Below are 12,296 nucleotides of genomic sequence, written 5' to 3'. Positions count from 1 at the left end.
CTTCGCCCTCAGTCTGTGTGCCAGGGCGCCGGAGCCTGGCTGGCAGTCCTGAGGCCAAAGCGAAGCCTGGGAGAGTGTTCTCAGGGGAACTTCCTAGAAAAATTAAAAAAAAAAAAAAAAAAAAGGGGTGGGGGTGAAGAATTTCAGGTCGGAAAGGGGTGGGGAGAGCCCAAAGCGGGAGGGAGCAAGCTCTTTCCAGCAGGAGCAGAGGGTGCCGGGGCGGCCTGGGCTGGGGAGCCCCCCGCGCGCCTCTGCCACCTGCCCACGTGCGCGTGAGCCGCGAGCGGAGCCCGAGGCCGGAGCCGCAGAGCAGCCGCAGGCGGGGACCCGGGGCGCAGGGGCCGGGCGCAGGGGCCGCCCACCCGCGGGGAGCCGGGGAGCCGGGGAGCGCGCCCGGGAGGCGGCGGCGGCTGCGGCGGCGGCGGGGCTTCCCCGGGCTTCCCCTCCCCTCCCGTCCGCTCCCCTCCCGGGGCCGCGGGCGCACGGCGCGGACCGGGGGCGGAGGCGGCGCTCGGCGCCAGGGCGCGGGGACTCCCCCGGGCGCCCCCAGCTCGGCGTCGGCGAGCCCCGGCGCCCCCCCGCCCCCGCCGCCCGCTCCCGCCCGCCTCCCGCCCCCGCCCCCGCCCCCGCCCGCGGCCTGGAGCGCGCCTCCCTCGCCGCCCCGGGTCTGGCGAGCCGGCGCCGGTCGAGCCGCGAGAGCCGCCGCGAGCACCCGCCGCCGCCCCGGGAGCTGCTCCGGCCGCGCCATGCGGGAGCTGGCCATCGAGATCGGGGTCCGCGCCCTGCTCTTCGGGGTCTTCGTGTGAGTAGCGCTGCGCGGGGGCGGGGGCGGGGGCGCGGCAGGGGGGACCCGCGCACCGAGCGCCTCGGCGCCCCAACTTTGTTTGCGCCACCGCGTCCCTTCGGGGCCTGGATTCGAGGGCTCCCTCCCGCCGGTGCCCGGGACGTGTCCTCCGGGGCCCTCCTGGTTCCCTCCCGGGGACCCGGGCGCCGAGGGACCGCGGGAGCCGGCCTGACCCTCGCCCCCCACCCCCTCGCTGCGCACAGCGGCCCGGGGAGTCGCGGCTGCTCCGGGAGGCGGGAAGTTTCGCCCCGGGAGCGACCTGCGAGCCCGCCGTCGGCAGCCCTGCCTCCTCCGGCCCTTCTCGCGGGGGCCCGGCTCCGTCTCCATCCGTGTCCCTGGCTTGGGCGCCCGCGGTTCGGATGAGCCTTTTCCCCCAGGAGACGTTTGCGGTACTTCTCCGGCTGGAAAACTGTTGCGGGGGGCGGCTCGGGAAGTCGGGGGCCTCGGCCCGAGGTGCGGAGCCCGTGGCCGCCGGGGGTGCGCGCGGGGGCCCCCGGGGACAGCCGCGAAATGCCCCCGGTGCCTCCGAGCGCCTGCACCTGGAAGCGGCGATCTTGGGAAGAGGCGGGGTCTCCCGCACAGGCCCTTTCTGAGATGCCTGAACCCCAGGGCGCCCCGGGAACCCGCTGCCCAGGGGCCTCCGCTCCCGGGCCCAGCGGCAGGGAGCTGTCGCGTCTCCGCCTCCCGGATGCAAGCCCCGAACGCACCACCCGCTCAGACCCACGCCGCAGCCCCCGGAGTCTCTTGTCCCCCCGGGTACTCGCACCTGCACTTGACCCTACGTTAGCTGGTCAGTTTCCCTTTTGCTCCTCGGCCCGTGGCTGTTTTCTGACCCGATTTAAATATTAAAGTTGCATGAACTTTCTGGACTTGCCGGGTTCTTTTAAAAAGCCCATGCAGCCCTTCCAAACAGGAGGCCCCTCTCTGGCCTCTTGCCCCAATCCGGAGTCATTGATGGCAGGTGGGAGGCTGTGAGTTGACTTCTGTTCCTGCAGCCCAGGGTATACACATGGAAAGAAAGACCCTTTCTTGCATGTTTTTCTTCACTAGGGATTAAATTCATCCAGAGTGTTTATTCACATCATCATAAAGGGCGGTGAGTTCCCCCAGATGCAGGCAAGCCCCCTCTCCCAGCTTCTGACTAAACACTGCTGTTATTCAGTTCGGAAAAAGGAACGAGAACTTCAGTTGGGTTTTGATGCATTTGGGAAAACAAACACCACTTTTCCCTCCTCTTTCTCAGTGTTTCTACCTTTGGACCATACATTAAAACTAGTGATTGCCGTGTGATCACATGGGGACAGTTTGCAATTGGCAGATAGGCCAAATCCCATTAAATTATCATGTGATGGAAATGATAAAATAGTGTTCAGTGCACAGTAGGATTTAACATTTGTTTGGTGAATGTGTGTGAGAGTGATGCTGAAATAAAGTGAGGTAGGCTCGCAGGCTGCTTGGTTTGATTGCTGCTGGGAATTGTCAGATGAAAAAAGGGTCCGACGGTAGGCAAGTATTTATAGTGTTTTCAGATTTCCCTTCACATATCTCCCAAAACATTCTTGAGATGTTTACAAATATGTGATGGTCTGTGCAGTGGATTTGAAAATGTGATAATTATTGTTTTACGTGCTTTTTGCTTCCTCAAAGAATGTTATGTAAAAATCAGACAGGCAGTTTGTATTCTTTGCTCTCAACTTCCCCTTTGTATTAAGTAATGGGGGGAATCGGCCCTCACCCAAAGGGAAACATTTGGGCGGTGATGGTGTTTCTGGATGGTTCCCTGATTTCATATCAATTGGAAATATTAACAGTGTGTCCAATGTGTGGCTCTTTTACCAGCAAAGACCAGCTTTGGTATCACTGGGAGACTCCCGGGGTGGGAATCTTGGATGTTCAGATGCTGTTATCATTGGCAGATAACGACTTCCGGAAGGACAGGCTGGGCGCACACAGATACAGATGACCCTTTGTTTTTCTAGATAAGCTTCTGGTGAGATGACTTGTGTGAGTTTTATTTTTCCTTTTGCCAGCGCTTGTCTGATGGCAAGATTCAGTGGTTTGTACTCACCTGCTCATAAAGATGGTGGTCTCGGTAGCAGGGCCTCACCTGAGTAGGTTGAGAAAGTCCCTCCGGGCAAACTGAATCCACTTTTGCTGCTGCTGTAAAATTCATCATCTGCTTCTGTTTGGTGTATGTACCCTATTTCTCAGGATAACAGAATAATTTTTTTCTGGGGGAAGATACCTTGCTTCTTTGCAAGCTTGTGCCTCTCGGGGAGTATCACCTGTACGCAGGCTTATTCCCGGATTGCATTTGCTCAGTGTGACAGCAGGATCCCACCACCTGATGCCCACATGCCCCTGTGGATTTGAAGGTAGCACTAATGAAATGCAGTTTGGGACCTTTAGGCTGTAGGGTTATATGCGTTTCCTTTCTCTTAGGGAACCGGTTCTCTGTCTCTAGGCCAGGTTTAGTGGTAAGGTTTGGTGATTCAGGATCCCAAGAGAATACTCTCCAGGAAACCCCCTGTAGGTCATCCAAGAAGTGAGCAGCGCCTTTTGGGCAGCCCTCCTAAGAAGTTCAAACCAGTGGGAAGAAAATTAGTAACAGGTGATGCCAAGTCAGGGCTGGCACATAAAGCTGAATCTAAAAGGAAAAAAAAAATTGGTTAGAGGACCCCAGTGTTTAGGAAAAATCAAAGTATTATGTGGAGCTTTGGGGCTGCATTTAGTGCTTGGAAGCTGGCTTGGAGGACTCTTTGCTCTTACTTGAGGACTGTGGGCAGAGCAGAGAGAAGGAGCTCCGGTGGGCTTCCTCCATCCTGTTGCCACCTAAGACTCCAGCAGACAACCTGTGAGCTTTTACGTACATGCGAAGCCAGCCCCAGACCTCAGCGAGCAAGCGCAGTGTGGATACAAGGTGGTCAGTCAGCAGCCCCGCAGGCAGCGCTGTAAGACCGGTAGTATATTAGCTCCTGTTTTACTACGATCGCCAGTACGGTGAGTGCCATTTATTGAAGGTTTATTATGTTCCAGGCGGTAACGAAGACAGTCACACGGACCACTTACGCCTCATACACACCTGATGGAGGGGGTATATTGGGCGTTGTGCTCATGCATGAAGAGGCTGACACACAGACAGATTAAGAAGCCGCCCAAATCACAGAGTTAAGAAGGGCAGCTCCGAATCTAAATCTAGATGCTCCTTCTGCGTCATCTGGACTCTCAATAACCTTGCTGTACTTCTTCAGAAGAAGTAACAGCTGGTGTGGGGCTCTCAGGGGTGTACTGTGCAAAAGGCATTCTGTGGGACTGCTCTTGTCTCACTTGAGGTGGACACTTCACTCTCCCCACTTTACAAATAAAGAAACCAAGAAAGGATAAATGGCTTGTCTGAAGACACTCAGGTAGCAGGAGGTATAGTCTGGATCTGAACAGGCAGTTGACTCCATGTCCCGAGGCTCCCAGCTGCTGAGATAGAATGTGTCCAGCACCAGGCCTCTGGAACTAGAGCGAAAGTGACCGCATCCTAGAAGCCATCCCCTTATGTGACCTGTTGTCTCTGGAGGAGCAAATGGAACGATGTGTGGAAAGAGCTGTCACTGGTTCTCACATCGGGCTCTTTGGGTGGTGATTGTGGTTCCCATTCCCTACGAGATGGAATTAGGGCATGTTACAGATTTTGAAGGGTCTTCTTTAGATCTCTGGAGCCCAGAGGGTGAGATATGGAAAGTTCCAGGTCAGAACCTAAGTGGTAGTATTAAAGAACTGTTGGCCTATACACTTCTGCCCCTATCGGCCCTTGCCTTAGGACATCAGTTTGCCCGGAAAACCCTTTATTTTTAGCACTGCAGATAGGGCCCTGGAAATATGATGACAATCAGAAATGCTGATGGAGGGGGAAGGTGATCAGCCTATTTCACCTGTGAACGTGGGTTTCCTGGGGTCCTCAGGCCCTCCCTCCTCCTCTCTCTCCCCTCTGTGACTCCAGGTGGCCCCCTGTCTGGGATGTCTCCCTAGGAGCTGTGGTTCTGCTTGGGAGACCAGGTTGCTCAGGTAATGAATGGTGTTTCCCTCAACTCAGATCAATCCTGCATCCTTCTTGGAGCACTTCCTATATAGGGGGCCTGTGTCGGGTGCCGGGGATGTTTGAAAAAGGAAGGCGAGGGGGCCTCCCGGGAGCTCACAGATTGGCCAAGTGAGCACACAGTGGACCACTATTTGTTATCTTCCCCAGTGTAATCACAGGCTTTGAAAGTTTGGCCTTCAAACATTTGTATCTTTCATCCCGTTGACAGATAGATGCTTCTTTGGCATCTTCTAGGCGCAAGCACTTGTCCTATTTACTTTCCTTCCCCTTCATTGCTACACTGTGGTTGGAATAATTCCAAACAGACACAGGGGAACTTGGCACATTAGCTGGTCCAGGTGATTTGCTTGAGGGCACTGGCTGTCAGGTAGGTTTTTGGAATATTGACAGAAACTACCATATCTTTCATTATTACCCCTAAGAGTCCTGTCTAGGGCTGTAGGCCAGAGACAGTTGTGGTAGTTGGAGCAAAGTGCTCAGTTTATTGAGACGGAGGGATTAATTAGTCCTGGGAGGGGTGAGGAGGAGGAGACAGGTGCCAGGGAAGGCTGCCCAGAGCTGGCATCTCACCTGAGTCTTGAGCGTCCAGTGGCAGGTATGAAGGGCCCGGCCCAAGGACGTCCCTATGGACAAGTGTCTGGAGCAAAGGCTGGGAGGTTTAGAGGCAGATTTTGGGTGGGGATCAAGTCACCAGGTGTGGGTTTGGAGGCGGCAGGAGATGGGTCTGGGACAAAAATGTGGATGATCTCCATGCCCTACAAGGAAGCACAGACATCCCTTCAAAGCAGTAACTGGGGGCGCCTGGGGAGGTTTGCAACAGAAAAACATCATATCTAGACACTTGCCCAGTGGTGGAAAGCGATGGCTCGGTCCACAGGACCTGTTTGCTTTTGTGACAGGTGATAGTACCCAGCCCTGCAGGTGCCGCTGTGTTCCAGTGTGCTCTCCGGGGGCCTGTGTTTTATTCCACCTTGTGTTGCGGTCAGCTGGCTCCAAGTCTGGCTCCAGACTGCTTACTCTTGGGCTGTGCGGGCGGGGGCCGTCTCGTTATCTGTGTCGCTTTCTTTATATTCCCAGCCAGGCCTTGGCACGAATGTGGTCGGTGCCTCACGAGTGCTCACCAGATTGCACTCAATTTCTGGTGGTCCCTTGGAGCCATCTGCCTCAGTGCTGGACACGGCTTCCCCAAGGCCGGTTTGCTGCACGTCTGCATCAGGTTTGCCCGGGGCTTGGTTCACACTTAACTGAATCAACATGTAGGACGGAGTCCTGGGAATCTGCATTTTCAAGAGGGGCTCCTTCTTTCCACCACGTTTGGGACCTACTGACGTGCAGTCTAGACCATCTCATGGTAGGAGGGTCTCCTCTGGGTCTTTTCTCCTTCTGGCCGCGCAGGAGACTACCCTTCCTAAAGCCCTGCCATTAGGTGGGGCCGTGAGGACCTTGAGGCAGTGTGAGTCCCCTTAGCGGCCTGTCATTGTCCTTCTCTGTTGGTGGCGAGCATGGAGCTATGTGTTAGGATGACAGAGCTGCAGCACGCAAGCAGCGGGACAGCTGCCCTGGAGAGTTGAGCCACTGGCAGCTGACTTTGTGGGACAGAAGGAAACTTTCTGTGTTAACGACAATCTGGGGGATTCGTTAGCTATTGGGAAACAAGTCTGTTCCATCTGATGATACACCTGGAATAGGTCTGCTTGCTCTCTAGAAGCAGAGTCATCCGGGGCAAAGTGGCATAATGAAAGCCCATGGACGTTGGGGCCAGGCAGGTCTATGTGTGGATTTTGGCTCTGCCACTGACTAGCAAGTTGCCTCAAATCCCTGAATCTCATATTTCTTCGTGTGGGAAATGGGAACAATACTCACCTTCACTGGACGTTAGGAGATAAGATGCTTTAAGTGCCCACAGTACGCAGAACAAAAATTAGATGCCTTCTCCCCACCCCTCTGTTCCTTACAGTCTCAGAACAGCATTGTAGCATCATGGTCACGTCCGTGGCCTTTGGCATCGGTTTCTGAGGCCTGAATCCTGCTTTTGACATTTCTCAGTTGGGTGAGCCTTTCAGGAAAGTATTTATCCAGCTTAGATCCTCGGTTCCCCATCTGCTCGACAGGAATATTAGCAGGCCCCATGAGTGAGAGTATGAAGTGAGAGCATATTCAGCTCATCACGGGTGCTCAGCAAATGGTAATGTTATGGCCACTGTCCTTTTATTAAGATAAATCCATAATATACACTCAAGAGAAGTGCTATGGGTAATGACACTCTGATTACAAATGATTCACTATAGGATTTCCATAAAATAATCAACTTGTTTAAACATATTGCCAAAGATTCCTTTCAGTCCCCGTCTGTGAAGTGTGTAACTTGCCATGAGCTCATGCACTGAGTCGTACCCCATAGAGCAGGGTGGGTGGCTCGCTGTCTAATGAAGGGGTGGGCTCAGCACTGTACTTTCTCATGGGTCACTTAAATTGCTGGCTACTTACAAGAGTGATTTTAGGACATTGAATCAGAAGTGGTATTAACATAATTGCCTTGGACCATGTGGAAGGAAAATGCTGCATTCCTATCATTTACTTCCAAGTCTATGCTCATCACCAGGGCTCGGTCAGAAGCCCGGTGCGGGGAGTTTCCCATCAGACACCCTCTCCATCCCCAGCGGGTGCTGGGCTGAGTGCGCTGAGCACCTCTTCCCTCCCTGGGGAGGCTTCTGCTTTGTCATCTGATAAATGAAGCTGCCTTCTGTTTGAAATATTATTTGCCACTGTACAGTGAGTCTGCTGAACCCAGAATTCTGAGAATTGATGATGTTTTGCCACAGGGAGATAAATGCTTGTAACACAGCCAAAAGGAGATGATGAGTTTCAAAACCTGTAGGTAAAGTTATCTCAATTAGTTATAAAGATTGTGCCTTTTATGAACCACACAAGGCTCATAAAAGTTCCCCGCCTCTATGTTCCTATAATAGCGTTTTTAAATATGAAAATTATCTTAGTCATAGTGATTTCCTTCAAAAAGATAATCTTGGTGCTCTGTGAATGAATTAGAAGCCCTGGTTCACGGTGAGGAGGTGGATTCACATAGAACCATACCTACCAGTGTGTTCTCATCATTCGGCTAAAGGCACAGAGGTATAGAGGAGCTTGGGGATGTCTGGGATGGGCAAGCAGGAAGCAGAGAGAATCTGGGACTCTGAGCCCAGGGATGGCCGCATCACCGCCTTTCAGTATGTGACTGTGAAAAACTGTCCTGCAGAGGTGAGGGACTGGTTGTTATTCTGTCTCCACTGAAGACAAAGGATCAAGAAACAGGGTCAGAAGCTGCAGGAGCATCTAGGTTGGTTTTCAGAAAGGTAGCAGTCTGCCAATCAATGCCAGACATTTCTTTTCTCCTTTACCGGAGGGTTTTAAAAAAAACACATTTTTTTTTTATTAAAGTATTAGTTTGAACCATATGCAGTTGCTGATATTTGACTGTTTTGACCTACAAAAACAGGAATTGCATTTAGTTCAACCTAAAAATAATATACACAAGGAAAAAAAATGCATGATTTATAATTGCATGGCTTGCCGGAATACCCTCTACCCATCAAACCCCATCCCACTGCCCCCGCTCCCCCGGCCCCACCACCCTGACTTCTAACATCATTTTTGAAGTCCAGGTGAATGAAATCATATGGCGTGTACTCTTTTGTGTGACTGTTGTGCTCAGCATATTTTGGAGATTTATCTGTACTGTACTTAGTTGTAGTTTGTTAATTCTTATTGCTGTAGAGCATTTCATGGCATGACTGTACCCCTTTCTCTACTGATTTTACTGATTATGGATATTTAGGTTATGGTTGGTTTGGGCTATTATGCATAATGCTGCAATTGTTTTTTTGGTGAACATATTTGTAATTTCTGTTGGATGCATACCTAGGTGTGGAAATGCTAGGTTATTCATTTGAGGTTTTTAAGGAAGGATTTGGCCTTTCTTTGTCGAGTTGTGCTTTTGAAATGGAGATGTAGTTTGTATTCTTCTCTACTCTCCATCTGTTGAGCAACTATTCTGTGAGAGCCCCTGGTAGTCCTGGTGAATGACATGAGGAAACCAAGATCTGGGTCCTTACTCAACAGGTGGGTGGGCAGCATGGCACCCTAGTCAGTGTAAGGATTTTGGAATTATTTCCTGACTGCTGATTGTAAAGATATGCCCTAGCTTTCTCATCTGCAAAGTGGGGACCAAACAATCACCTACCAGGAGGCTGTAAAGATGAAGTAATATAATGGCCACAGGGGCTTGCTACAAAACTGGCACATAGTAGGAATTAAAGCCAATCTCCCTCCCTTGCTTCATCTTTTTTCCTTCCTGGGGGGAGATGGAGATGGAGGTCAATGAAAAAAACCCCTAATATCACAATGTAATAATAATAATAATAATAATAAGAAGAAGAATACAGCTCTCAGTACCACAGGAAAGCTGACCTTTGAATTAGGATTTAGAAAGTTTGGGGAAGTATTCTGAATAATCTTTCAGGAAGTCATGGAGAGGAAGAAATGGCTGATACATATATATGTGTAGATTATCTTTTAATTGACCTATACCTCCCCTTTGGTTGTAGAGGGCAGAAAGGAGAGGAGCTTTAACACTTAGTATGAATCAGCTTTGTTTTAGGCACTTGTCACACCTTAGATGATTTACTCTTTGCAGCCTCCCAGAAGGTGATATTGTTGTCCTGATTTACAGAGTTAAGAGTTAATGCTCCTCCTATACAGAAAGCTCTTACCAATCAATAAGAGAACTCTTTAAAAGAAAAATGACAGCAGAACTAACAGAGAACTAACAAGTGTACAAATAACGAATACACCTTGAAAACTGTGATTTCCATAGAAATGCAAACTGTGCATCTGAAAACAGCAGAATAACATTGCATATGCTTTTTATTGTTCCAGGACAAAAGAATGCGCAGCCGTTGAAGCTAGTAATGTAGACAACTATTTGTTGACTTGGGAAGATATCCATTACTGTTGTTAAGTGATAAAAAGTAGGTTACATAAGTGTGCATAATGCTACTTTAATGTGGTAATGTAATAAAATCAATTTGTGTTTGTATCTGTAAGAAAAAAGAGCTATAAAGATATACAACAAAATCTTAACGGTGGTTATTTTGGGGTAATGGGATTATATAACATTTGCTTTTTTCTTCATACTGTTTATGGTCCACATTATTTTACAGTAAACATTTATTACTTTCATACATAATCACAAAAATCAATATCGTGAAAGGAACCATAAAGGAAAGGGGGGGAATTGAGTGGGGAAAAATTAGAGAAAAAGACAAACGATGAGAGACTTCTAACTCTGCGAAATGAACGGGCGGGGGTGGGGGGTTTGCAGAAGGGGAGGAGGTGGGTGGGGAGATGGGGTAACTGGATGACGGGCATTAAGGAGGGCATGTGATGGGATGAGCACTGGGTATTATACTATATGTTGGCAAATGGAATTCAAATTAAAAAATTTAAAAAATCAGTATAGAAGTTTCCTTTTATGGGGGAGAAAGAAGCTAATGAAACAGCCTTAGATAGGGCACTGGGTGATTCTTTTGTGATTGCTTTAGAAATATCTGAAGTGGGAAAGTGTTGAAAAATCAACCTTTTTATGTATTTTTTAAAAGATTCATTTATTTATTTGAGAGAGAGAGAGAGAGAGTCCATGAGCATGAGCACAGGGCGGGTGTGGTGAGGGGAGGGGCAGGGAGAGAGAATATTCAGCCACTGTCTGCTGAACACAGAGCCAGAGATGGGACTTGATCCCACAACCCTGAGATCATGACCTGAGCCAAAACCAAGAGTCAGACACTTAACTGAGTGAGCTACCCAGGCACTCCTCAACCTTTCTATATTTAATATCAACTGAAATATTGGAAGGAAAACCAGAAAGAGGAGATTAGCACTCAGATGTGCAAGATTGTAGTGAAGCAGCTGTGATCTGAGGCTGCAGGTGGGATTGTAAACAGACATAACCCCAGGTATTGCAGTGCACAGCCTGAAATTATTCCTGCCTTTTGACTTAAGAACTGTTAGAAAAATATGTTGAGGCACTAATGTGCCTCATGTATGACGCATCCTCATGTATGAAGATATCCATTGCTGTTTTCCATACAAAGCAAATATATTTGTCAAAAAAAGAAAATAAATTAAAACTCACATGGTGAACACTTGAATAGTTTGATAAATTATGGACAGGCAAGAGTACTATATGTCTACTAAAAATCATTTGGAGAATCAGGAGGAAACATGGTAACATTTTATGGTGTAATAGTTGAGGGGAGAAAGGAAAATAGATCTCAGAATCAAAACTATGGGAAATATGTTCGATTTGGACACATATTAGAAAGGATTACACAAAAGTGTCTATATGTGGTGGAAATGGATGTTTCTCCTCACTGAAACATTTTCTTTAAGTTATAAAATCATTGTGAATTTTTTTTAAGATTTATTTACTTATTCATGAGAGACACACACACAGAGAGAGAGAGAGAGAGAGAGGCAGAGACACAGGCAGAGGGAGAAGCAGGCTCCTCGCAGGGAGCCTGATGTGGGACTCGATCCAGGGACTCCAGGATCAGGCCCTGGGCTAAAGGCGGTGCTCAACCGCTGAGCCACCCAGGCTGCCCCAAATCATTGTGAAAATTAAAGCAATACAAAAAGTGTAAGCTTTCACTCCTGTTGCCAGCTCCATTCCCTTCACTTTTTATTTTATTTATTTTATTTTTTAAAATAATTTTTAAGTAGGCTTCCTGACCAATATGGGGCTCAAACTCAATGACCAAGAGTTGCATGCTTTGCTGACTGAGCCAGCCCAGCACCCCTCCTTTCACTTTTTAAAGTCAAAATTTTAAGCAGTGTGTACTCTTGTGTGAGTATTTTGCTTGGCACATTTCTGAGATTCATCCATGTTGTGCTTAACTGTAGTTCATATATATGCATGTGTATATAACATATTTTATATATATTATATATTTACATGTAACAAAAATGCAAGTAAATATAAAGTTTAATAAAAAACTGAGAACAAAAAAAACTGAGAGCACATTTTATCTAGAGTTGAATTTTTTTTTACTTACTTTAGATCAGCTTGAATCTTTTGACTGGCCCTGTGGTGTTTCATCATGTTAACCTATTCATGGAATGTTCAGGTGTTTTCATTTTTTGCTACAACAAACAATGTCGCAATTATGCTTAGATCCTAGCACACCTATAAAAATATTGCTATGATAGACTTTTGCAGGTGAATTTTTTTGGCCAAAGGCCATGTGTATTTTAAATTCTGACGGACGCTGCCAAATTGTCCATCCAAAGGGCTAGACATGCTTACAT

At 48.7% G+C, this 12,296-nt stretch overlaps 1 protein-coding gene across 2 annotated transcripts in view; it reads left to right on the top strand.

The window, feature by feature from the left end:
• The first annotated feature begins 643 nt into the window (after positions 1-643).
• The window catches only part of PLPP4 (phospholipid phosphatase 4), a 118,478-nt gene continuing 106,825 nt past the window's right edge, over positions 644-12,296 (top strand). The window contains exon 1 of one of the 2 annotated variants that reach the window (XM_077877415.1): positions 644-802. In XM_077877415.1, coding sequence (XP_077733541.1) covers positions 747-802 — 56 coding nt within the window. In that variant the 5' untranslated portion in view covers positions 644-746. The remainder of the gene's footprint in view (positions 803-12,296) is intronic. The other variant, XM_077877413.1, reaches the window with a different exon arrangement.

Source organism: Canis aureus, chromosome 29 (genome assembly GCF_053574225.1).
Source record: "Canis aureus isolate CA01 chromosome 29, VMU_Caureus_v.1.0, whole genome shotgun sequence".
Lineage (NCBI taxonomy): Eukaryota > Metazoa > Chordata > Mammalia > Carnivora > Canidae > Canis > Canis aureus.
This window is presented reverse-complemented; position numbering and strand designations above follow the sequence as displayed.